This window comes from Podospora pseudocomata, chromosome 4 (genome assembly GCF_035222375.1).
Source record: "Podospora pseudocomata strain CBS 415.72m chromosome 4, whole genome shotgun sequence".
NCBI classification, from domain to species: domain Eukaryota; kingdom Fungi; phylum Ascomycota; class Sordariomycetes; order Sordariales; family Podosporaceae; genus Podospora; species Podospora pseudocomata.
In genome coordinates, this window is record NC_085888.1 from 2,547,760 (window position 1) to 2,572,727 (window position 24,968).

Here is a 24,968-nt window from a genome sequence, read left to right on the forward strand (position 1 = left end):
TGAGATGTGGGATGGATCAAGAGTGGGAAGGCTAATGATTGGGGCTAGGGTGAATGAGCTGTTTTCGTTGAAGAAGGAATTGGTGAGTGGAGAGGGTGCTTGGATGGGTCGAGAAAAGGTTGCTGATATGAGATGTTGAGCAGAAAGATGGTGCGGCTATGAATTTGGTATCGATAGCTATGCACGACCGGAACCGTGATCTTGCGGGTGCTGTGGGGGGGATTTTGGGAGACTATGAGCATTGGGGCTGTGAGTTTCGGAATCTCGCTACTCGTTTCCGAGCAAGAGCGAAAGAAGAGTATGGAGGTGAGGTTATGGAGATGGTCGAGAAGACCATCGAGGCCTACGAGGCGGTTGTGACGGCTATACTGGAATTTTCGGTCCAGAGCCCAAGGTACGGCATAAAACAGTACCAGAGGGAAGATGGGTATTTTGAGATACCTCTATAGGTAGTGAAGTGTAGAACAAGTGTCTCGGCCCGGCATCTTGGCGGTCCCAACCCGGCGGGGCGGATCGGTTCCGCTTGCTCCCGCTCCGCAACGGAGGACCGGTCCGACCATCGGGGACTTTTCTGTGAGATATCAAAACAGCTACGCAGAGCAAAACAAACCATCAGGCTTTTGCAACAGAAACAAAATCAGGTCCCAACGCATATCTCGCCAGAATTTGCATCCTTGACATCAAATAACTGTCCTTCTCCACGCTGTTGCACAACATCTGGACGGATTGCGTCATGGCAGACTTTCATTATTCGCTAGGATCCCACGGGGAAGGGCTCCACAATTGTTCACGCATTACCCTCACTCAGCTTCATCGTCGACTTACAAATCCAGTATAAAACCGCCTTCTGCCGACCTTCTAGAATATCGATCGTATTCTCTACACTCAATTGCAAATGTCAGACATCAGAACAGAAAATGGCAGACGCACTCGAATGGAACTACACATCACCCTTGGCGGGGTATGAGAAAGCCCCTCCTCTTCCCGATGAGCGCACCGATGACGGCAAGAGCTATGTCAACAACCAGACGGGTGTGAAGAGCGTGGCATACGAAAGGTTCATTGAGCCGTTGGATAACGGTCGACGGGGTGGTTTGTAAGTTCTCTTTCTGTTCCCTCACCATGACCCACCTCATCGCTCACTATCCCCCAGCGACATTCATGTCTATTACTTCCAAAACAACCCTGAACAAACCCAATATGCGAGAGAGCTCTGGCAGAGAATCCGGCATGAATTCCCAGAACTACGTATCTATACCTTCTGGGACCGCCCTGTGGGACCGCATCCGGTCGCTATGTTTGAGGTGAACTTGTTCACTCCTGCACAGTTTGGAGCCTTCATTCCGTGGCTAGCGATTTGGAGAGGGCCTCTGTCCGTGTTGGTGCACCCCAACACTACTCACGAGGATGACGTACCACATGAGTTGGAGAGGGAGCTGAAGAATCATACCGAGAGGGCGATTTGGCTGGGGGAGAGGATTCCGCTTGACGTGGGAAGGTTCAAGAGTTTGGTAGCGGCATTCAAGAGAGCAGAAAGTAATAAGGGGGAGTAAGCGGTGTTGTAAGGAGCGAGGTTGGATATTTTGACGAACTGAACGACTGTTGGTTATGTTATGATGATCTTGGGTTAGGTTTTAGCGAATGGGACAAAAATAACCATGGCTTGCAGGTGGAGGGCTTGCAGATACGGTGCTCCTGCCATTTCTCTAAGCGCGGGTATTGCCGACTGTGCTCTTGCAGAAATCCGATCTCTTCAGCTGCTGAAGAGTTCCCATTTGCTCGATGTTGCACCAGCTTTGGCTTCTCAAAGATTCCTTCTGTCGGCGTCAATTTCCCCCGCAGCTGACAGGCAAAGATCGACACGCTCATGCACGGGGAAACTGGGGTCTTTTGGGCATCTCAACTCACACAGCAGCAGCCTTCCCAACAGCTCAGTGGAAACCTCATTTCGAACAGAATAATCACCAAGACCAGATGTCATGATGCCTTCTCTTGGAACACAGACTATTTTCATCCGCAATCGAAAAGTTAAGCCCAAAGCTCAAGCCACACATTTTCCCATGTCTTATCGCTTCCCGCCCGATCCCCCATTGGGCTGCCGCCTTTTCGACCTCGTCTCCCATTGGTGGCTTCGTTCAAAAGCATGAGCTTGAAGTTCGGTTTGGGCTTTTCAGCTTGCAGGGGTCTCAACACCAAACCGCCCCCTCTCCGCGGTTCACGGTACCTGCGTTGTCTGCAGTGCGAAGCCAGTCCAGTCCTTTTGAGAAAAGATGGGGAGCAGCCTGGTCCCCACGCGGCCCCTTCCTGTAGCATTTGCTCGCTTCCCTCGTGAACATGGATGGGGCAAAAGTTCTCTAATCTGGACGGTCTCCTTTTCTCTGTTTCTTTCTACCTGACCAACCGTGGTACCCATTCGGCTGTTCACACATAGCAGAAGTCACATCTGCATGTGAGGGGATTTGGTGGCACTCTGTTGGGAGAGCATTAGCGACTCCAGCTTCCATCTTTTTGAGTATACTGTCTTATCTTGTTGTCGACTATCAAGATGGGCCGCCGATATCCCCCGGCCTCGATGCTGCTCGCCCTTTTGCTCTCTCAGACAATCACGCTCGTGGTGTCTCAGTCGGTTGTCTACGTGACAGACTTGACCATCTTCAACTCTCTTGTACGCGCATCTTATCTCAGCTCCCAATGAATAGGGACCATATCTGATTAACTGCGACTCACGACAGGCACCATGCGCATCATGGGCTGTGAGCTACAACGTCCAGGGTCTAACGCGAAACGCCTGCCCCCAAGCCGTGACAGAGCTTCAATCGTGTGTTTGCAGCAAGAACAACAACTTCGCCTCTATAGCGTCGGATATATCCTCTAGTGTCAGGTTAACATGCGGATCAACAGCGACCGAGGACCAGTCCTCTGCGGCGACTGTCCTGAGTGCCTACTGCAACCAGGCAACACCTGTTTCGTTCCCTTCTCCAACTGCCGTGTCTGTGGCAATCACTGATATCGCTGAGATGGATCTTTTGGCCCCATGCGCAAGGACGGCCTTAAGCTATGCTGTTCGGTAAGTCTCATCGCACGTTCAACTTTCCTCGTGCTGCTTGAGGACGCTTTGCTGATATCGTTGTGAACAGAGACCTGGTAGGCCAAATGCACAGTCTTTCTAACGCAGTTGGATACTAAAGATAACCGGTGAATAGAGAGGGAAATGCCCAACAGATAACGCAGGCTATGCGAGTTGCGCGTGCTTCAAGAACCAGAACTCACTCTTGGTGAGCCAGGAAATCAACACCTCAGTCAGGCGAGCGTGCTCCTCCAACGCGGCCGATGTGTCGTCTGCCCAGGCCATGTTTGCTGGCTACTGCGGCCTGAACAACGGAACCTCGAACTTCCCCAAGCCGACAGACCCGCCTGGTGCTATGACATATTATGTCACCGACTTGCCGCAATTCCAGACGCTCGCCCCCTGTGCCGCCTCAGGACTAAGCTATGCTCTCCAAGGGGTAGGTAGATCGGATGGGACGAGACAGAACAGGTGCTGACCATGGCTGGTAGCAAACGCGAGGGCTGTGTCCTGCTGGCCCCAAAGCATTGGCTTCGTGCGCTTGCTTAAAGGAGGGGATGACACTGGAGCTCTCAAGGGAGATTACTTCAAGCGTGAAGGCATATTGCAGGTCGACAGCAACGGAGGATGTTAGCTCTGCTATCTCGGTAGGTTTTCAAAGTCCTTATAGGCGACAAGCCCGCTAACATATTTGTAGGTTTACAACTACTATTGCAGTGCTGCCGAGAACAAAGTGACGGCCGCCGGGGTCACGAATTCGGTTGACCAAACATATGCAACTGGGGTTTCTGGCGGCGTCCCCAGAGCAACAGGTGGCCCGGGTAGCTCAGGAGGCGGGAGTAGTGGTGGCGATTCAAACACAGATAACAACTCCTCCAGGACTAATCTTGGCATGATCATCGGCATTGCGGCAGGTGCCATCGGAGGCATAGTTCTCCTGGGTGCTCTGATCTGGCGTCTCTGCAAGTCCTCCCGGAACCGTCGAGAACAAGAGCGTTTGGCCGCGCTGGCTGCTCCACCACCCCAACCGTCGGTCGAACCCAAGCTTGCTCCCCCAACATACCGGCCTTTTGCGAGTCCCATTGCCGCCGTCAACAAGCCAACATTTGCGTCTGACGTCGTTGCTGCTCCTCCGCCAGTGGACTCACCAGCTCCGAGCTCGATACTGCGAGTAAATTCACCTGGAAGAACAGACAACGTATCACCAATCTCGACCACAGGGCCATACTCACCCCCGCAGAACCAATCTGCGGTCCACAGCGCGCTCTTCCCGCCAACGCCAGGCACCTCAGAACTTCACGCTCAAACACCGAGCCCGTACAATTCAACTTCACCACCAAACGCACCCGAACTCCACGGCCAAGCAGCTGCTTCCTCTCTCTACCCACCCATGCCGGGCACATCCGAGCTTCAATCGCAGAACACTCAACCAGTTCTCGCTCCGCCAAACCCATATCACTCCCCAGCACAGCCAAGAGCCCCAGAACTGTACGGCCAGGGAGCCCCCCAAGCCAACAGACCAGAACTCCAAGGGCAAGGAGCCATGGTGCCGCCTCCACCACATGCTCCGGAACTGTATGGTCAAGGAGCACCGATGGCCAATAGACCTGAGCTTGCAGGCCAAGGGGCGATGTACCCGGGGCAACCTCACTCACAGAACATGTCGGAGCTTCAGGGGCAGGGGTCACATTTGCATAATGTGAATATGAACAGGCCGGAGCTCCAGGGTCAGGGGATGATGTATGCTCCTCCTGCGGCGCCGGGGACGCAGGAGCTGCATGGGCAGGGGGGACAATATGGGCAGCCTCAAGGGCAGCAAGGAGGAGGGTTCCAGCCGTATCAGACTGGGTACGTGCCGCCACAGTCACAGCAACCGCCGGCGCCGACTGGGCAGGCGTCGTGGCAGGCGGGCCCTGTGCCGGGGACGTATGAGATGGATGGGGAGGCTTATCATCGGGGGAGGTGATCTGGGCTACCAGGTATAAGTTATTATGCGAGGAAGGCGAGGTTAGACTTTGACTATTTCAATGTGTGATATTTAGCAAACTGGGTTGATAAGTTGAATTCCATTCTATAATGAATATTGGGATGGTTCACTGTGGTTGTTGGATTTTAAAGTGAGTGCTGCTGAGAAACCATTCAAAGACGGCCTACTTTTATCGAGCTCTTGGCGCTGTTTTTGAACAAAGAATTGGCGAGGCTGGCTGTGGTCGAGGGGGCGATGCACAGACCACTCATACCAAGCGCTGTGCTGTCACACACTCCACTAGGTCCCCACTTTAAAGCGCGACTGGTTCCTGGCAGCAGCAGCCTTCCTCCGAAAACAGTCGAAAAAGAAGTCACCAACCACAACCCGCGACCTTTCCATTTGCATATCCGGGGAATCTGAATCAACAACACCCATCTCGTTTACGGAGTACTTCATCTCCCGCCGGCGACCTTCATCGACTACGACTCGCCGCCTTGATTGGCCCCTCTTTCTCGACCGGTCTTAACCACGGGCGGATTTAAACCAACAAAGCTCCTTCTATGCGCTGAGAACCAGGGCAAACACGCGAGCAGGAAACACCATGGCCGCGGCCGAGGTGGACTTGGGGTACTTGTCGGCCAACGCCGGCATCCCAGAGCTCGACCTCAACACAGTCGTCACCGCGCCGACCCCAGAGCTTGTCACCTCCATCCTCCAAGCTGTCCTCACCAAGCTACGCGACTTGGAGCAAGAGAAATTCCAGCTCGAGATTGAACTGGAAGGCGCTATCCGGGGTTCGGAATCGCGCTGCGAGCAATTCAAGGCGACCTCTGAGAAGGCGCTGAAGGAGGTGGAAGAGCTTCGACAGAAGCTGCAGAGTGAAGGTTTGTTTGCGCGCTGTTCAGCTGCCAGATAGGCTGAGCTTGGCTGACAATTCGAAACATCAGAATCTTCGAGACGATCAATCGAAAATGAGCTCCAGGCCCTGAAATCATCCGGATCAGCATCGCAGTCCGAAATTGACACATTGCGCGCTCGTATTGCTTCCCTCGAGACATCGAACCGCGAGACACTGGCCATCGTCGACTCCAAGACATCCGCCAATGCCACCCTTGCTGAAGAGCTCCAGAAGCAGCATCAGAAGATTCTGAAGCTTAACTCGGAAATCTCTTCGCTAAATCAGTCTGTCCAATCGGCTCAGACAGCCGCGAACTCCGCCAAATACCGGGAAGAGGCACTCAAACAGGAGCTTGAACTTGCTAAGAAGAACAACGAGTGGTATGATGCCGAACTCAAGACAAAGGCCGCCGAGAGCCTCAAGTTCCGAAAGGAGAAGGGCGCTCGTATTGCCGAGCTCCAACGAATGAACGAGGATGCGAACTCGACCATCGAATCGCTCACTCGGTCTGAACAACAGCTGCGGAAGAGGTTGGATGAAGCTCAGTCAAAGGCGGAGGAGGCTTTGAGCAAGGTCCAGCAGCTTCAAGAGTCCAATTCCCGTGCCGAAGAGAGCTTCAGGCAGGAGCTTGAGTCCCAGAAGCGTCTCGTCGACCTCAAGGATCAACAATCAGAGACTCACCGCGAAAGGCTAAAAGAGGTAACGGATCGTCTGGAGCAGGTCAAGGACGACCATGCCGAGGAGATGCGCCGTGTGCGCCGGGAACTTGAGCAGGCGAAACAAGATCTCACCCAAGCAGAGCAGCAAACACAGAACCTGCAGGCCGAGATCGATCGTTTGCGCGTGTCCGTCGTCGAATCCGAACAGTCTCATGGCGAAGCGCCGCAAACTCCAAGGGCCAATGGTTCTTTTATGGTTCGTCCTGGATCTCCATTCGGAACGCCACTCTCGGTTCGCGGCAAGCGTGCTACGGATACTCTGGAGGAACTTCTCAAGGTCAAGGCTCAACTCACGACTGAACAGCGCAAGAACCAAAAGCTTCAGCAGGATCTCGACGACGTGCTTGGTATGCTGGAGGCCAAGGCGCCAGAGTTGGAGGAGACCTTGGCTCAAAATGAGGAGCTCAAGGCCGATTTGGACAAGTACACCGAACTGTCGCAACAAGCATGGGAAACAGCCGAGGTGGCCAAGAAGGCCCAGCGTAAAGCTGAGGCTACTGTCGCATCCATCCAAGCAGAGAACAAGATCTTCCGTGCTCAGGTCCGTGACCTCGGCACCCAGGTTCACGTCCTTGTCTTCAACGCCCATGCCCAGGAGAAGGGCATGGATATGTTGACTCCGGACGAACAAGAACAGTTTGAACGGATGCAGCGTGGAGAGATCAGCGAGAACGCACTTGAGGATATGTCCGACACTCACCGCTTTATCACAGAAAGGTTTGTGGTCTTCAAGAACATTGCTGAGCTCCAGCAAAAGAACGAGGAGCTTCTCAGAATTACTCGCGAGCTCGCCAACAAGATGGAGGATGAGGAAGCAAACACCAAGGCGCGGGAAGAGGCCTTGGAGCTGGAGAACCCGCAGGAACTGCACAATACCATTCGCCAACTTCAAGAAGAGATCCAGACTCTTTTGGTCAAGTCCAGGAGCTACGTTCAAGAACGTGACATGTTCCGTCGGATGCTGCAGCAAAAGGCCGACTCTGCTGAAATCAGACAAGCCCTTGGTATCGCCAGGGACGGTGGGCGTGAGGTGCTTGCTAGCATCGAGCAACCTGCTCAAACCGATGACAATCTTGTGCAGGCCTTTAGGGATCTGCAAGCTCAGTACGACGCATACCGGGCCGACCAGTCTGCTGACAGAAACGCCCTCAAAGATCAGATCCAGAAGCTCTCCTCCGAGAAGGCCTCTCTTCAGAGCGAGATTTCACGCGTCTCCAGCCAGCTTACTCTTGCTGCCGAACGCTATAGCATTCTTGAGTCTAACTTCAAGGCCCTTCAAACCGAGAAGCAGGAGATCCAGAAGAGGAATCAGTCTTTGTCGGAGTCTGCTGCCAAGCAAGACTTGCGGACGCAGCAGGTGGCTGAGGATCTCGTTGAGGCTCGCGGGCTTGTCGAAAGCTTGCGGAGCGAGAACGCCAATCTGAAGGCTGAAAAGACATTGTGGAAGACAATTCAGGAAAGGCTTAGCGGCGACAACGAAAGCCTTGCGCAGGAGAAGACCAGACTTAACAATCTTTTGTCAAACCAGCAATCGCTACTTAATGAACGGGAGCTTAGCGAGTCGGAAACCAAGCGCAGACTTCAGGGTCAAATCGATGCCTTGGATGCCGAACTTACCACAACCAAGCGAAAGCTTTCAGAAGAGACAGATGAAGGACGCAGGCTTCAACAGCGGAAGGAATACGACGCCCAACAAGCCCAGAAGCGCATCGACGAACTCCTAAGCGCCATTTCACAAGTCAAGCAGGACAATGCCCAACTCAAGACAAGTCGCGACCATCTTCAGGCTCGTGTGAGCGAGCTGGAGATTGAGGTCAGGAACGCCCAAGAGCGTGCCGAGAGGCTTCGTCCTCTGCCAACTCCCCGACCAGGGACGATACACGACCAGGGCGGTATCAGTGCCGAGGCTCAGGAGCGCATTGATGAGCTGGACAACGAGGTTCAGGATCTCAAGAACCAGTTGGATTTGGTCAATATGCAGTTGGAGAATGCCAAGGAGGAGGCCGAGCGATACAAGACACATGGCCAATCCCTTGAGGACGAGCTGAACACTCTGCTCGAGACTCAACAGGAATTCACGGCGGAGTGGGAGAAGGACGCGAATGCTAAGGTGAGCACAATCACCGAGTTGGAGCAGCGCGTGGAGGCTCTCACGTTGGAGCTCGGTGCTTCGAATAACGAGCTTAACAAGCTTCGCGATTCGCAAGCCGATGTCGCGCGGAAATCGGAGGAGAAGGAGCGCATTCTCAACAGTGAGATTGCCCGGCTCAAGAGCGAGGAGGAGAAATACAGGGAAATTGCCAAGTATCATCAACAGGATCTGCGCACTCAACAGGAGATCACCGTCAAGGCTCAACAAGAGTATGAGTACGAGTTGGTCAAGCACGCTGAGGCCGCCAAGGCCCTGCAAGATATTCGGACAAAGTTCAACGAGCTCAAGATCGAGTCTGGCAAGTGGAAGGCTGAAGCTGAGTCGGCTAAACTGGCCCTGCGCCAGAGCGAACAATCCTGGGAGGAACGCAAGGTACAGCTTGAGCAGGAGATCACTGAGATCAAGGCTAGAAAAGAAGACGCCGCGGCGCAGAACAAGCTTCTACACCAGCAACTCGACAGTGTCACTGCCCAGATTGCCGCCCTTCAGCAGAACCGCGCGGACAGTGCTGGTGATGTCTCCGCTGGCGCGATCGCCGACACCGCTACCGAAGGCCTCAGAGAGCTCAACAACTACCTGCGCCGCGAAAAGGAGATTCTGGAAGTGCAGTACGACATTAAGCTGCAGGAGGCCAAACGTTTACAGCAACAGCTGGATTACTCGCAATCGCAACTCGATGAGACACGTCTCAAACTTGACCAGGAGCGTAGATCCAACTCGGATAGCGCACGCAACTCGGCTACGCACAAGGAGATTATGGATAAACTCACTGAGCTCAACATGATCCGCGAAAGCAATGTCACCCTGCGCAACGAGAACCAACGTACTCAGGCTCAGCTTGAACGCAAGACACAAAAGATTGAGGAGCTGGAGGCCAAGATCCAGCCTCTTGAGGCTCGCATCTCGGAGCTTGACTTTGACCGCAACTTCAAGGAGCAAGAGATCAAGCAGCTCCAGGAAGCCCGGGATAGCCTGCAGAAGAGAATTGAGTCTATTCTCAGCAAGTATGGCCAGTCTGATCCCCAGGAGGTCGAGCAGCTCAAGACCACGATCATGGAGCTTGAGACGGAGCGTGACGCTCTCAAGGCTTCGGGGCAGGCTTTGCAGGAGAGGCTCAAGGAGGCCGAGCAAACGTTGGAAACCAAGTCGAACGAGTGGAAGGCCCTCAGAGAGAAGTTTGCAGAGGACTTCAAGGGACGCTATAAGGCCATGAAGACGGCGCGCGATGAGGCTATTAACGACAAGGCTGTGCTGCAGGAGACGATTGACGGCCTCAACGCACGCTTGGCGGGCGTCGAGCAGGAGCTTACTACGACGAAACAAGAGTTGGCCAGTGTGACAGAGAAGAAGAAGGAACTTGAGCAAAAGGCTGTGGCTCCAGCACCAGTGGCTGCTGGCCCGGTTTCAGTGTTCTCGCAGCCAACCGAAAACGGCGACAATTCCGAACTGGTTGCACAACTCAATCAGCAGCTCGAGAGCCTCAAGTCAGAACTGGAGGCTGTCAAGGCCGACAAGGCTGCCACCGATGCTCAAATTCAACAACTGCAGACGGAGCTCGCGACTGCTGTATCTGAGCGCGATCAGGCTAGGGCTGCTGCCTCTGGTGGTGATGTCGCAATGGAAGACGCCCTTTCTGCGGCCCCTGTTGGCAGCCTCACTGATGAGGAGCGCAAGTCTTTGGAGGAGAAGATCGCTGCCGCCGAGGCCAAGGCTGCTGAATTCGAGCAGAAGGCCAAGGAGTTGGAGGAGCAATCCGACGCCATCGTTCGCACCCGGTCCGAAAAGATGAAGACAGCCCTTAACAAGAAACTGCAGGAGTCCAAGGAGAACCTGGAGAAGCAGGCTCAGGAGGAGAAAGCCAAACTAGAGGCCGAGTACCAATTGAAGTTGCAGCAGGAGATTGCTATTGTCAAGGCTGAACAGGTTACCTCGGCACCATCCCAAAACGGCGTTCCGTCTACACCAGTCAAGCCGGCTGGTGAGCTACCACCAGCAACACCAGTCGTTGGTACTCCTGGCTTCGACATTGCGAACATTAGTGAGAGCCAAGTCCGCAGCTTTATTGCTAACAATACTGTTGTGGCCAACATTGTCAAGTCCAATGTGAAGAAATTGGTGGAGAAGGCAAAGGAGGCTACTGAGGCCTCGCTCAAGGCTGAATATGAGCAAAAGATTGCCACCGCCAAGGAACAGGCGTCTGCGCTGACCGAGAAGAAATCAGCTCTGCGTCTTAACATGCTCGACAGGCAACACAAGACTGCGCAGGCCAAGATTCAGATTGTTGAGACGGCTGCGAAGGAGACTCCTCAGCGTCCTGTTGTGGAAGTCTGGGAGATTGCGAAGGACGCGAAGCCTCCGGCGCCAGCTCCTACGCCTACTCCGGCGCCAGCTCCTACGCCTACTCCGGCCCCTGCGGCTCCGGCTGCGGCTGCATCTGCGACGGCGCAAGCTGCTCCTGCTGGTATGTTTCTTATCGATGCCGTCAACGTTTTGCGAAGACAAGATGCTAACACCACAGTAGCCACCCCAACGGAGGAGAAACCTAAACCTCCGGCTCCTCAGATTCCCAAGCCAGCATCCACAGGCATCCCAGCACCTGGCTCAGCAATCCCAGCTCCATCGACAGGTCCCGCCTTTGCCCAAAAAGCAACTACCACCACCCCAGCGCCGAGCAATTTGCCTGTGGTCAACCCCTTCGGTCAGCCAGCTCCAGCTGCGCAAGCCCAGCCTGTTCAACCTCAACAGCAACAACAACAACAGATCCCACAGCCAGCAGTTAGAACTGGTATCCCATTGCCCAGAGGTGGCGCTGCCGCTGGCCGCGGAGGAAGGGGAGGTGTTTACCAGGCTCCGGGACGTGGTGGACCAGGTGGTCATCGCGGAAGGGGTGGGTTTCAGGGTAGGGGAGGCGCAGCGGCTGCTGGCAATGCTGGCCACTTGAACCCTGCTGCGGGAGAATTCAACCCGAACCCATCGGCTGGTAACAAGAGGCCGAGGAATGATAGCGAGGTTGGGAGTGGGGAGCGGGGGGGGAAGAGGCCTAGGGGAGGGGGGAATGTTGGTGGTGGTGCTGGCGCTGGTGGCCAGCAACAATAGTATTATTGCGGTGGGCGGCTGGGGTATTATTGAGTCCTTCGAAGGGGTTTGGGGAACTTGTGTTGGGGATTGGGAGAGGGAGGGGGAGGAAACCTGTATTATTTTCTTTGCACTTTTTTTTAACAAGGGAATGGGGTCAGGGAAAATTTTGGGAGAATGAGGAGTGGAGGGGTGTGACGATGGTTTAATGCATGTTTTGCTGTGAAATGGAATGTTGTGATATTGATGAGGATAGGGAAAAGAGGAATTTTTTTTTAGTTGCATATTGTTTAACTTAGATGACTGTAGTGATTGTTTGTTTTTCTGTTGTGTTGGAGTCGGGGGTAGCATGTTAACCCTTACCCGCGACTGAGTCAGTCCATCATGTAAGTCGCCTTCCTGATTGGGATCGTAGCGTAGGTAGGCTGTGCAACAGTGTTTTGATGAAGATTAGGTAAATCCTAGATATGATGCGCTCATTCATGCTAGTGATTAGCTTTGTGAGATGATTGGGTCAAGTAAGAAATTTACGAGCGGGCGAATGTCAGCGTAACGTCGTGATGAATGCCAGGGGTTGAGCAAGAAGGTCACATTAGCTTGGTGTCAGCATGAGGCTTGGCTTGGGGGGTTTGGACACGAAGTTTAATGAGGCAACCTTGGGGGAATGACTGACTTAAGAGGGGAATATTGCCAGTGTTGGATTCCATTGTGGGCATGTTTATCGTTGTTGTTGTTGTTGTTGTTGTTGTTGTTTTTTTCTCACTCACTCTCGCTTTCGTCTCACTTCTTGTCGCTCGCTATAATATATCAACACCATGGGCTGGGCAAAGGGATTATTAGACTATCAACCCCCTAAGCAGCAACCCCCTCACATCAACACAAGACAAGAACCAGTATTTTCAGCATCAGACATCCCCTCCCTCTGTCAAGACACATGCCGTAACGTCAACCCCCCGACCTTCCTCCCCATTCCCCGCTAACCCTGTCCCCAGTCCAAGCTTACACCAAAACACAACAAACAGGCAAACAACCTCTCCTCTGCCAAAGCCCCGGCTCAGACTTTAGAGCCCTGCACTCCAACTGCAAAACGTGCTGCGCCCGCTACGTGTCCAACGTTGACTCGCTCGAACGGGCGAATAAAGCGCTGTACGAAAAGTTTGGGACGTATCTTGACTATTGCGAGGCGTTGGACGCCTTTGCGGTGTTTACCCCTGATCCGGTGGCGGTGGGGAGTGCTGCTACGACGGGAAGGGTGTATGCGGCCACTGAGTTGGCGGTCGTGACGGCTACTTTTACGGTTACTACTCAGACTGTGGGGGTTAGGGCTACGGGGGTGGGGGTGGTGGTTGAAGGGGGGGATGATGGGGGGCAGAAGGTTAATACGGGGGTTATTGTTGGGGTGGTTGTTGGGGTGGTGATAGCGGTGATTGTGGTTGCGGTGATGGGGGTGCTGTTTTTGAGGGGGAGGTATAAACGGCGGGTGAAGGCTCTGGGGAAGGATAGGGGCGGGAGTAGCAGTGGGGGGAGTAGTACTACTATTGGGAATGATGTTGGGGTTGTTGAAGTGGAGAACAAGGAGATGGTGATTGCAGAGCTGGATGGGACGCCGGTGGTGAAGAGGGCGGAGATGGATGTTGAGGGGGGTTATAAGGAGCTGGATGTGGAGTTTGGGTATGGGGAGTTGGACGTGATGGAGAAGAGATTGTCAGAGAAAGAGGAGAGGTACGGCGTGGATAGAGAAGAGATTAAACAAAGCAGTAACAAAGAGAGAGATGAAAGGGAAGATGAGGAAAACGCCGATGATGCGGGCGGTATGGTTGGGAAAGAAGAGCGGGTGGATCAGAATGGAGGACAAACAACGAAGAGCAAAAGAACATCAGCTGACATCGCACAAGTGGAAAAAATAACATATCAGACTAGTCACGAGAGATGACAACATGAAGGTCAATATTAGATGAAAGGCGACAAGGAGATTTATAAGGCTTGCTGTCCTCCAAGAAACACACAAAATCAGCATAATCTGGGAGGGAGGCTGCCTAAAAAGAAATAGATATGATTTCATCTATTTTGGCAAAAGATGAAGACATACAACAACAGGGATTCCCCAGTCGTCACCGACCTGAGTACTGATCTGACCCTTAACTGCTTGATGAGGGGAGAGCGGACGGGATCCCATATTTTCAGCTAGGTATGGTCGTATGTGATGGTTCAGTGTGGAAATGAGACTGTTGTGTACCTGGTAGCATTAGACGGATATACCCCATGAAATTTACATTTATATTGGAGGAGACATCCTGAGAGAAATCAGCACTTAGAAAGGAATATCGAGGAAAGGGAATAATCTAGAAAGCAAAGAAGGCTTTTGACATCGGACTTTACAGGACCTATGATCGAGTCCGAACACCGCAGGCATAAATCTGCCTGGCCTTCCAACCAATCCTACAACTGAAACGAGGTAGACTAACTACATAGACTTGGATTTCATTTGCGGCGGGCACCTGGACCCCACCCTATGGATTAAATCCTAGTGGTCTATCGCTACGGCTGCACTCTTTCTACTCCTAAACTTCACATAGCCTGTGAGGCTATGTTTTGGGGATGTCTGTCGATTGGTTCTGTTTTTGTAGAGTCCGAGGACTACCAAACTATGGACTTCAGGCGTATTGTGTTTGACTCTCCGCTCGGTCTTTTAAGAGACCGGCGCCCGAACTCAATTGCTGAACAAGATAGCTCAAATAGCCCAACTAGATATTTTTTTGAGAGGACACTTCAGTAATACTATGACTCTGTCGCAAGAGAAAAAAGATACAATACCATGGTATTATCTCCAGCAATTACCGTATGGCTGCTGGGCAGTTTGCCGTATGTTCATGGCCATATTGCATTGATTTTCAGCAAGATACTGAATAACAGGATTTCCAGAAAGCGCATACAAAGAAGCCCAAATCGACGACAACTTCCCCATCATATGCAACCCAGAATCAGCATATCAAATCAACTACAAGAGCTGCGATCTCTGCTGCGCTATGAACCAGCGGTACCATGACATTGCCGAGTCGAAGGATGTGGAAGTGTATTTGGAGGAAATTTTCGGTAGCTACAACAGACACTGCCTTGACTACCAGAGCGGCGTTACAGTCACCGAGATAATTTCCGGGACAATTACTACTGCGACATCCAAATCTACTGAGCCAGTTCTTCCCGGTCAATTTTCTACCACGGCCTCGGTCTCTGTTTCAGTTTCTGACAGCTCCATTTTCCCCGAGACAACCAACTCCGATCTTTCATCCAACGGCACCTTTTTCAACAGCAGCGATAGTCCAGCCAACAGTTCTGGCTTTGGTTTACATCACATGATCGTCACAGGTATCTGTTCTGGAGCAGCAGCGCTTCTTGTAGGTTGTCTGGTATACTGGCAGCGCCGTCGGAGAAGAAGCCAAGGGCAACACTCGGAGCACCAAGCAAAACGAAAAGAAAAGGATCCAGAGAGCTCTCTCAAATGTAAGTCTATCATTGTAGAGGTCGATGACAGTTCCATCAGGGATACAATCACCTTGGCTGTGTTAGACGGTGGCTCTTAGATGGAGAAAAATGGCAGTCCGCCGCCAAGAGTAGAAATGGATATTGACTCTGGGGCCTGTGAGTTGGACTTGGATAATGGTCATGGCGAGATGATCACTGAGATGAGTTTACGGGTAGAATTGAGTACAGAGAGTGGGTATGGAGAGCTGGAGGGCTCTTTGAGTGGAACGAGGCCGGCGGCGTGGAACCAGGGGTGACTGGCACGGGAATGGAGGAAAGCACAGGCAAAGACTTTGGGAGTAAAGAGGAAAAACAGTGTAAAGTAGGGTAGATTCATCGGTTTCCCGCGTTCAGTTTTGAATACTCATTGGGAGGCTGAACATCCATCTCGCTGTAGCCACTTCCCAAGTCCAACTCGCAAGCCCTCTCCTCAACCTCCATCTCAGTTCTAGGATTTCCCTCTATTTCCCGTATCATAGGTGAGACTTCTGCCTTTATTTCTGAGGGCCTATCAACCTCTGCAGTGGTAGATTGCGATTCGAGGTCTTTCTTCCTCAACTCCCGCCGTTTGCCCTCAGCCTTTTGCTCCAACAAGCGGGTGCGCTCGACCTTATCTCTAGAGCGGTTTTGATACGCAGTTACGATGCAAGCGAGAAGCAGTATCCCTCCCACTACGCCGAGAACTGTGCCAATAATATGCGCGAGAGTGAAACCGGAGCTGGATTGTGGTTCAGGTCTGCTGGCATTGGCCCCAGAGACACCATTGAAATCATTGCAACGATTGGTGTACTCTCCAAATATGGAAACCAGCGTTGCGTTTATGCTGTTGGCTGTTTTATGGATATCGTTCGTCTGAGTTGTTGAGCAACAGACCAGACAATTCGAGTAATTGATCTGGTAGGAAGATTCGGGTTTGCAGTATTCTGGAAATGTCTCGAAGAGTCGGACTTGCTGGTAGGCTTTGTCTGTAGGTTTTCTGGTCAAATTGGGGTTGAGGAACACGACTGCCGGATAAAAACATACTGCAGACCTCCCAGCATGGGGGCGGCAAATCTCGGAACTCCAATGTTATACCGTTAGGATCACTCATGATATCGAAAGGCTTTTGGAGATAGAGTGAAGAAGAAGATTTGATGGGGAGTGGGCGTTAGGAAGCCGAGTGGACAATCCTGAACATACGGATACAGATGGACCATGGAGCTCACATGAATCAGCCGACCTCTATCGGTCTTCAGAGGAAGCTCAGCCCCGAAGCATTCACCGAAGACATATCGACAAGGCTAGATGCCACATGTGGGAAAGATATGATAAGGTAAGTAGCAATGATAACAGCACGACGTTGCGTTGCAATCTAAGAGTTGGGGGCCAAGTTCACCATCGCGAATGATATATAGTAGGTAGGTAGTGCTTAGCCGGGCGAAGGGCAGCTGACGTCAGTACCCGACTGAACTATACAATTGTGGCTGCTGTAGAATCTCCCTGGGGTTTAGTGCCCGGTGCTTCATTGTACTTGCTGGTTGCAAGACTGTTAACTGGGTGAGAAAAGCCAGGAGTACTCTACAGACGAGGAAAGGAATGACGATGTATGTGGAAGTTTGGATACATTAGTCTACCACTGAGTCTATGAGGATTCTGCAGCTTTTCTCTCTTCCAAATTCTCGTTACTTCAGATGCATCTGTTCAGCTTCGAGATACCTTAAACAGCTCTACACCCTTGGTTAGTGACCGAGACAGAGCAACCTCATGTCCCTTTTCCAGACAAAGAGGCTGGGGATACCCGAAGCTTTTCAGAGCGAGGTGGTATTATTCAGGCAGGTGGATGTTGATTCCTTCCTGCTCAATATCGGTGGTCTGACTGTGTCTCGTAGCCGTTTGTTCTCTGATCAAGTAATAGCCATGAACTCTAACAAACTCTATCACATACGACCACAGACAGTAGAAAGCTCGGGATCCCGTCCGCTCTCCCCTAGATAAGCTACTGATCGTTATTTTATCTTTGGGGGTGTTAGAAACGGTGGTTTCACTGTTAGTGCTTTTTTATGCCAAGAGTAAATTCTTCGCCGTATTCTCCGTTGTTTCAAAACGGTACCTCCTCCGCCGCTCCTTACTTCATTTGATTATTCTTATGTAAAAGATTTCTGGTCCCCTCCTCTTTCCTTGCACCGCCTCCCTCTCCCCTCCTCTTTCCTTGCATCGCCTCCCTCTCCCTCCGCCTCCCTCTCCCTCCGCCTCCCTCTCCCTCCGCCTCCCTCTCCCTCCGCCTCCCTCCCCCCTCCACCTCCCTCTCCCTCCTCTTTCCTTGCATCGCCTCCCTCCGCCTCCCTCTCCCTCCTCTTTCCTTGCATCGCCTCCCTCTCCCTCCTCTTTCCTTGCATCGCCTCCCTCTCCCTCCTCTTTCCTTGCATCGCCTCCCTCTCCCTCCGCCTCCCTCTTTATTTTTCTCCACCACCTTCTCCGCCCACCCTATCCCTCAGCCCATCTCCCTCCGCCCCCCTCAGCCCATCCCCATCCGCCCCACTCAGCCCATCTCCCTCCGCCCTATCTCCCTCTACCCCCTTCCCTCTATAAAGATCATAGGCGCCACACTTTCCAGACTGTAAGTTGACGCAAATCGTCGATAGTTTGTTAAAACTATTCCTACAGCTCTACACAGTCCTTACAAACTTAGCCATGGAGCTTCCTCATCAAACAAGATCATACTCTCCCCAGGATCCGATGGAGTATGATATTCCTGCATTCCCACCTCCGCCGTATACTCCCTTACATATCACCCGCCTACCTTACACCACTCCTCCCCCGAGTATTATTCCTGAACCATACACCACTCCTCCCCGAAGCATCGCAGCAGCCGCCTCTAAATGGCCCAAACTCAAGAAATGGTTTTCTTGTAGCGAGGTGGAAGTAGACGAAAGCACGAAACACTGCTTGTACACGCTTTGTTGTTGTTGCTGTCCTGTATGTGGGCCGATCTGTGTTAGTAAATGGGTACTTGATGACATTATGTCACAATAGACCGGCATCTATATTATTAAAGCGTGTTTGAGGATAGAGATAGATTCAGTATAATATAGCTTATGATTAAGAAGCTGGTTCCCGCCCGGTTGCGTTCTATACGTGGTGCCCGTATCCCAGTTCTCCTGACATTCAAGTTACCCGGTTACAATTTATCTCCCATGACTAATAGACTAAGGACGGTGACTCTTTTGGCATGACTTCTGGAGGCGCCCATGCGCCGCTTCAAGCCGGGACGGCCGTTGGAGGTAGACGCAGTCGCGAAACCCTGAGGGCCCAACACTCATCCAGCGGCACTGCTATAGGACGGCACGGTTCAAACACGGGGCTATGTCTGAACTCTCCACACCTCTCCATACCTCAGTACCCTGGAGGTCCTGTAAAATTCAGCCGACGTGGCCCCTAAATTAGACCTATGACCTGGTTCTGACCCCCCAGATTAACGCGGACGGCACAGGTTGCGCCGAGCGGCACTGTCACTGACCTGGCGTAATGTCCAACCGTGGCCCAGTCGCCCAGGATCTTTTGTTACAGCCCTTGCTCGAGGCTCAAAGCTATCGACTGCGCACTCAGGGGAAATGGCATATCTAGGCCAACATCTAGCTGTAAAATAAGTTTGGGCCTTTACCTTCCTTCTACTTTCATTTGCGCCCATTATATCACCTCCTCCCATCGGAAATCCTTTATGTTCTTCCAATGCCTCGAGAGAAAAGCTTCCCAGCCAAGTGAAATCTTCAAATGGGTCTTACGAAATGATTTCCTGAGAGCCTTCCGGAGGAGACGAGGGCCGGCATTGAGGGGGGCAGACCGGGGGGGGGGGGGAGGGGGCGGGTGGATCGGCAAAAGCCAGGGGAGACCGGGGAGAGACCAGGGGGGTACAGGGGGGGGTTTTTGTTGCTGGGGTGTCTAAATTCCTGAGTTTGGATGGCCGAGGAATGCAGGCCCGCCATATCTCTGCATGCATGACCTGGAACATTGACCAGAGGCCTGGCTGCTGCAGGTTATCCCATGATAAAAAGACCAGGCATCTTGTGTCCTATCAAATACTAGCCCCGACGGCAGATAATTCCTTCAATCCCATACACTGCACCTAACCGATGAGGTACCGTAGGTACCACTGACGTTCCATCACAGCTTTTCTCCAAGTTCAATGGGCGGGTGATGATGACAGGATGTTTCACTGTGCTTGCTCTCATGAATAATGTGTAGGTACCTGGCAGTTTTCATTACCAAAGCTTTTACAGTGCGGAGATAGGCACATAAGATAAGTCCGGGAATCCGAGGGAGATTCTTGCAACAACCTATAAACAGTGACCCTTTCGGCATGCAGCTCGACACCCACAAGGCTGTTACCGGGAGAACATAGCCCGCCGAATGAATCCGGTGCAACTCATATCCGACACCGGTGATCCGATGGTGACCTGAATGGCGTTGGTCTTCATGATCACAGGGAAGAAGAAAGTACGGGAACAAAAGTCCCCTGTTATGAACCAAGCCTTAGGAACGCAAACAGATGAAGAGAACACTGGTACTTTCTAGATAAGGCGGAACATCTTGATGAAGCCTAAAAAAGCCACCACTTCGTGCCAGTTGCTTTTGTTGGGAAGCTAGTGGAAGTTGTGCACCATAAGGTACCCTACATGAGCAGCTATCGTCTTGTATTCGTTTGTGGTGTGATCTTTACCAGCAGAATATTAAGTTGCTTGCTTGCCTGATTCTTGATGTAACAGCAGACACATGTTGGAAAATCGAAACCTGCTTACCTACTTGGACCTGCCTCATGGACACAGCACCTACCCGCTGCACTAACTGCACTTCGCAGCAGCTTTTTTGTACCGGTATCACTCAAGAAGACATTCAGTGTAATGTACTGGCTTCACATCTCTATAGGCCGTTCTAACACTTTCTGCAGGCAATGAGTGCAAGAGCCAAAACCGCCGGTGTTTTCCGCCGCCTCCAATCACGCTCTCTGAGCTCTCCGTTTCCGATGAGGACAGACAGAACGACGAAGCGCTCTGGATCTATCACTACATATTCTTCTTGAAACTTACGCCCCCCGGCCCTGAACAACAAACATTGCTTGCTACCATCTACCGTGGTTGCCAGAGTTCACCCACCATTCTCTGCGCCATATTATCATTATGTCCACACTCCGATAATGTGGACCTGGCTCGGAGAAGTGATCTTCTCTATGACCGGGCTCAATTGGGCAGTGATGCTGAAGGGACCATATGGGTTCCGTTTTCCGACCTTGTTCGGTCACTCATGGGAGGAACTAGTCCGATACAACATCTCAAGACTCTATGGCACAGGATGCGTCATGCAGAGCACATACCTCCGTATATCTTTGACTTTACGTTGCATTATGTGCGCGTCTGTAGCTTCCTTTCAGGCGAAGCTATAGACGTCAATTATTCCAACTTCCGCAGCCCCCAGTCGGCCTCTGCTCTTGACAGAGAATGCATGCAGTTTCTCCCAGTCGTGTCTGGAATTCAGCAGGGACCCCCTGATGAAGGACGATATTATATATGGAGGGAGAATTATTACTTACGGCCGAAACTTAACGCAAGCCCCCAAGTTCAACTATACTGTGCGACACTCGACTTGTATGTTGCAGGGTTATGTAAAAAGGAGTTCCGCCTCAATTTGCCATCTACGTTGGAGTTGCTAAAAAAGCTGACTTCCGAACCCAACGATAACTTCTTTGTTCTACTTTTCCCAAGTTTCCTTCTTGGTTTATTATGCAAGACGAAGTCTGACCGAGATCTAATCACAACGGCCATCCTGAGTATCAAGGAACACACACAGCTTATAAGCCCTGCAATTGTGTTGCGATTCTTGGAGGGAATCTGGGCTCTGGATCTTGAGGAACACTGGCTTCTGTATTGGCTAAACAATTGGCCTAGGCACTGGAGACTCACGAATGGCAACCTTGAGTTTTTGCCGACCTAGATAGCCAAAACATACCTATCTCTTTCTTCTTCCAACTATCGCAATCACAGTTTCTTTGAGATCATCTGAACGGTTTACACCACACATTTCTAGCGTCTGTTATAAAATCTAGCGGCAGCAGAACCAAGCAGTTAACCTTCCATAAACAACCTATTCTCCAAAAGACCTTTCCGATGCTTTTGAACCCCCTCACCGCCTGCAAAGTATATGCAGCCTACGAGCCATACTGGCTCTAATTTGCCTGAATGGGAAGCAGACGATATGCGACAGTTTGGGCTTTGTGCTGGCCACCGAGATAACCCCAGATTCTGGAGAGTAGGGGATAGACTGAACGCTGGGGAAAGAGACCAGAGATCTAACAATAGGTAAGCTAAAGTCAATCTTTCTAGGTGCTCTTCTGGAAAAGATAGGTACATACTGGTCGTTATGCATGATGCCGAGGCCAGCCATAGCTGAGTGATGATGTCGTTGAACAAGCTTGATGCGGTGGGGGGACAGGTGATCTCCAGTTTACCTGGCAGAAGTATCTAAATCCACGTAGGCGATGTGCGTGTTAAATAGTTTAAGGTGCCTGCAGTCAACATTAGAATGTGTGATATTTGTGCTCAGTGCGCAGTAACTGTGCCCTGTGTATGGTTGTCCCGCCTCAGTGCGTGGTGCATGTGTTGGGTCGTCCAACTTCTCCAGCGCTATATATAGCACTTCTTCAAATGAACGAGGTTCATCTTTTAGGAAGACGGGTCGATTTCGTTTCTTCATCGAAATGTGATGTGTTTTGAAAAGGTGTTGTCAAGGGCTGCTGACATAAATAAAAAACAACTCACCGCCCATCGAGTCCCAGGTCACTCTCCACCCCTGCTCCGCCTTCGCTCCGCTCCGCCCGCCGCTCCGCCCGCCGACACGCCAATCACTTTATATTCAGCACCACTTTGCGACTTAGTATGCTTAGCCGCTTTAGCTACGGCTTTTATAAAATAAAAGCTCCTCCCCATGTTTCCATTCCATCATTCTTTGTCGGATAATGGCCGACATCCTTATCACCTGCACCCTTCAGATAGCTTTGCTTAGAGGCAATATTTACTTCAGCAATGCTGGGCGCGCCTCTACCATATTTCCCGAGAAGTATATAAGGTATCAGTTCTTTTTGCAATAGTTGACCAGATGGCCACAAGGACTTCCTCTGTTTTCATGTCGTTGGAGCCGACCCCAGTTGCAGCAACAAGGCTGGCAGGCAACTTGCGGCTCAAGTGCTCGGATGTTCGCGCCGCACCGATAAAACACGCCACTGTGGGGCCTAGATATTGGAGCCCTCTTCTCGACCCAGCCCAGTTCTACAGAAACTCAGGACAATGTCGGCACCAACTCAGGATGGGATTCGGATCGCCTGTACGCCTTGCCATCGCAAGAAAATTACTTGCAATAAGGAGTTACCATGCGCCAGATGCACTCGCCTGAAGTTGGCATGTGATGAACGGTATTCCGGCAGATACAAAGCCCGCTCAACCCCCCACACCAAGTCTCCTGAAGCCGCGTCAAGGACCGAAATTTCCCTGCGCAGTGCTCAGTCGCAAAGCGGTACCCCGGGTGACGACGAAGGAGCTACCTCAGTGTCCAACGATCGAGCAGCGGATTCGCCTACACCCAGCGAGGATTTGGAGCCGCGCCCACATAAACGAAGGCTGGTAGGACTGCGCGACTTGCTCAACGGTAAGAAACGTGTCATCATTCTTGGATCGTGTTGTTCTGAATTTATGTTATAGCCGACGAAACCCTCCCTACGTTCGACGCTGTACCCCCATTAGTTCACGAACCCTGGGACCCCAGGTTCTATCGGTTCTGGTATCCCTGGAGGAAGCTTGCTAGTTATCTCGAAGTGTCGGCCCCCGAAGTGCTCGAATTTACATACAATGGAGGGTACTTGACGTCAAACTCCGTACTCCATGTCGGGCTGCAGCTTCAGATCCGTTCCGAGCGATACCCAGACGCATCCAAGGTCTGGATCGAACGGCCGAAACTCCTTACTTCAATAACGCGACATCTAGAGGTCTCAGGAACTTGGAACTGTGGTTTGATTGGCGCCGATTCCTCACCAAAAGGTGTCATGGTATCGTGTGTCGCAGTACTTCCAGGGAATGACGGTGTGGTTCTGCCAACAACTCTCGGAGAGATAGTGATAAGGTGGCAGCAGCTATCAAGTCTTCTTTTGTTCCGTCAGTGGGGGTGCTTCTATAGCACGAGGCTAGGACCGGCGATGACCGCTTTATAACCCAGCTTTTGCACTATAAATCCACCGCACGCTCGGGAACTCGCCCATTACATAAACCTCACAAGTAACATAGAGATATTTTCCAGATTGTGTCTTCCTCCGACCGGTCACATAGAAGTTTCCATCCACGGCCACAAGACCATCCGGTCCATCGAAGTCGACAATCGCAGCAACGCAATCACGCTCGTTCGTATCTATGCGTAGCTCCCCTACACCGCAAAGCACGTCAGCAAGTCAGCAAAACAGTAAGGTAGAGGAGCAGAGTAAAACTTACCTAGCCCAAGCTGCTTCTGAACCTCATCCAGAACCTCGTCCTCACTCCTCCCACACACTTTTTTGCTGGTCATACCGGTCACTGGACTGAGGGGAAGTGTCGTTGTCGAAAGGGTTGGTTGTGACAGAGGCCTTGTCGCGCGGATTTGTGGGGGTGGCTGGGCTATCACGTGAAATGTTGACTGATCGCAGTGCGACCGCTGCCTGCACATGTCCTGTGTGCCACCTCTTCAGTCCAAACCAGCCAATCGACACGAGTAACCAGTTACAACACTGGACCAAATGCTGATACTGCGACGAAACGAAAATGCAAACACAGATTGCAATAACTATCCCAAGAACTGAAACTAACGCCAACAGAAAACCCTTATTGAGGTTTGGTCGGCTTCTATCCTTGGTGGAACGAGCCTTGATCCAAATGATCAAGAGTACAAAGTAGGCGTGAAAAATAGCAGGCGCAAGCCATTCGAACTCGTAGACGTTTCTCTTGTAAATCTGCCAAAATCCAAAAGCAGAGAGGATCATCTCGCAAACGATAATCCCGATTAGGAAGCCGTCGTTGTAAGTCCCCGGTCCTGTAAGAAGCTGCACACAAGTCAGCGTAAAGCATACAGAGCGAACATGCGAGAGAGTACCTGAAAGACGGGGTAGACCAGAAATGTGACGGCCTTCCAGGCAAAAAGATATGGATAGCTTCTCCAAATAATCAATGGAATACCAGGTATAAACGTAGCAACAAGGCAGGCCCACGCAACAACAGGAAGCCAACGGGACTTGCTCTTCTGAAGCCAAAGATCAATGCTGGAGACAACGAGGAACACCACGGTGACGATATATGCTGCAATGGCAGCATAGAATTCGGGGGCTGCTACCGGGGGCTGCATCTTTTCGAATCTCGCAGACACAATCGAGACAAGGCAAAAATAAGGCAACTAAAGTGGCTTGCAGGACTTGAAAGTGCAGCTTTTAGGGGGGCGGGGGGAGGGAATGGGTCGCGTCCCAGGCTTATATGTTCAGCGTCGTTTCCAGGCAAGCGGGCGGACGGATCGACTGGATTGCACTC

General features: G+C 51.8%; 9 protein-coding genes across 9 annotated transcripts; 6 read left to right on the top strand and 3 right to left on the bottom strand.

Moving 5' to 3' along the window:
* Positions 1 to 4: 4 nt before the first annotated feature.
* On the top strand, positions 5 to 449 carry QC762_0069250 (uncharacterized protein; the record flags this gene model as incomplete). The annotated part of the gene is made up of 2 exons (XM_062883720.1): positions 5 to 82; positions 144 to 449. The coding sequence occupies 2 exons, from the start codon at positions 5 to 7 to the stop codon at positions 447 to 449; spliced, it is 384 nt and encodes a 127-aa protein (XP_062743765.1).
* A 468-nt stretch (positions 450 to 917) lies between these two features.
* On the top strand, positions 918 to 1,553 carry QC762_407280 (uncharacterized protein; the record flags this gene model as incomplete). Its single annotated transcript, XM_062890190.1, has 2 exons — positions 918 to 1,096; positions 1,154 to 1,553. The coding sequence occupies 2 exons, from the start codon at positions 918 to 920 to the stop codon at positions 1,551 to 1,553; spliced, it is 579 nt and encodes a 192-aa protein (XP_062743766.1).
* Positions 1,554 to 3,350: 1,797 nt separating this feature from the next.
* On the top strand, positions 3,351 to 5,173 carry QC762_407270 (uncharacterized protein; the record flags this gene model as incomplete). Its single annotated transcript, XM_062890189.1, has 3 exons — positions 3,351 to 3,506; positions 3,559 to 3,714; positions 3,765 to 5,173. 3 exons carry the CDS (start codon positions 3,351 to 3,353, stop codon positions 5,031 to 5,033), a joined length of 1,581 nt encoding a protein of 526 aa, XP_062743767.1. The 3' UTR covers positions 5,034 to 5,173.
* Positions 5,174 to 5,637: 464 nt separating this feature from the next.
* On the top strand, positions 5,638 to 11,901 carry MLP1 (the record flags this gene model as incomplete). Its single annotated transcript, XM_062890188.1, has 4 exons — positions 5,638 to 5,920; positions 5,984 to 11,170; positions 11,195 to 11,266; positions 11,327 to 11,901. 4 exons carry the CDS (start codon positions 5,638 to 5,640, stop codon positions 11,899 to 11,901), a joined length of 6,117 nt encoding a protein of 2,038 aa, XP_062743768.1.
* A 1,420-nt stretch (positions 11,902 to 13,321) lies between these two features.
* On the top strand, positions 13,322 to 13,813 carry QC762_407255 (uncharacterized protein; the record flags this gene model as incomplete). The annotated part of the gene is made up of 1 exon (XM_062890187.1): positions 13,322 to 13,813. One exon carries the CDS (start codon positions 13,322 to 13,324, stop codon positions 13,811 to 13,813), a length of 492 nt encoding a protein of 163 aa, XP_062743769.1.
* A 1,918-nt stretch (positions 13,814 to 15,731) lies between these two features.
* QC762_407253 (uncharacterized protein) lies at positions 15,732 to 16,575 on the bottom strand. Its single transcript, XM_062890186.1, has 2 exons — positions 16,426 to 16,575; positions 15,732 to 16,367 (listed from the first exon to the last, which is right to left on the bottom strand). Exons 1-2 carry the CDS (start codon positions 16,490 to 16,492, stop codon positions 15,736 to 15,738), a joined length of 699 nt encoding a protein of 232 aa, XP_062743770.1. The 5' UTR covers positions 16,493 to 16,575; the 3' UTR covers positions 15,732 to 15,735.
* Positions 16,576 to 21,413: 4,838 nt separating this feature from the next.
* Positions 21,414 to 22,155, bottom strand: QC762_0069310 (uncharacterized protein). Its single transcript, XM_062883721.1, has 2 exons — positions 21,785 to 22,155; positions 21,414 to 21,721 (listed from the first exon to the last, which is right to left on the bottom strand). The coding sequence occupies exons 1-2, from the start codon at positions 21,814 to 21,816 to the stop codon at positions 21,556 to 21,558; spliced, it is 198 nt and encodes a 65-aa protein (XP_062743771.1). The 5' UTR covers positions 21,817 to 22,155; the 3' UTR covers positions 21,414 to 21,555.
* A 21-nt stretch (positions 22,156 to 22,176) lies between these two features.
* Positions 22,177 to 23,654, top strand: QC762_0069320 (uncharacterized protein). The gene is made up of 2 exons (XM_062883722.1): positions 22,177 to 23,073; positions 23,127 to 23,654. Exons 1-2 carry the CDS (start codon positions 22,716 to 22,718, stop codon positions 23,630 to 23,632), a joined length of 864 nt encoding a protein of 287 aa, XP_062743772.1. The 5' UTR covers positions 22,177 to 22,715; the 3' UTR covers positions 23,633 to 23,654.
* Positions 23,627 to 23,979, bottom strand: QC762_602490 (uncharacterized protein; the record flags this gene model as incomplete). Its single annotated transcript, XM_062891939.1, has 2 exons — positions 23,627 to 23,841; positions 23,907 to 23,979. The coding sequence occupies 2 exons, from the start codon at positions 23,977 to 23,979 to the stop codon at positions 23,627 to 23,629; spliced, it is 288 nt and encodes a 95-aa protein (XP_062743773.1).
* Positions 23,980 to 24,968: the final 989 nt, after the last annotated feature.

Bases quoted from the DNA above. Each gene is read 5' to 3' on its own strand.
- QC762_407253 (XM_062890186.1), bottom strand. From the start codon at position 16,492: ATGAGTGATCCTAACGGTATAACATTGGAGTTCCGAGATTTGCCGCCC. The intron at 16,368-16,425 runs GTATGTTTTTAT...GAAAACCTACAG, and splicing joins CCCATGCTGGGAGGTCTGCA to ACAAAGCCTACCAGCAAGTC.
- QC762_0069310 (XM_062883721.1), bottom strand. From the start codon at position 21,816: ATGGCTGGCCTCGGCATCATGCATAACGACCA. The intron at 21,722-21,784 runs GTATGTACCTAT...ACCTATTGTTAG, and splicing joins GGCATCATGCATAACGACCA to ATCTCTGGTCTCTTTCCCCA.
- QC762_0069320 (XM_062883722.1), top strand. From the start codon at position 22,716: ATGTCGGCACCAACTCAGGATGGGATTCGGATCGCCTGTACGCCTTGC. The intron at 23,074-23,126 runs GTAAGAAACGTG...TTTATGTTATAG, and splicing joins ACTGCGCGACTTGCTCAACG to CCGACGAAACCCTCCCTACG.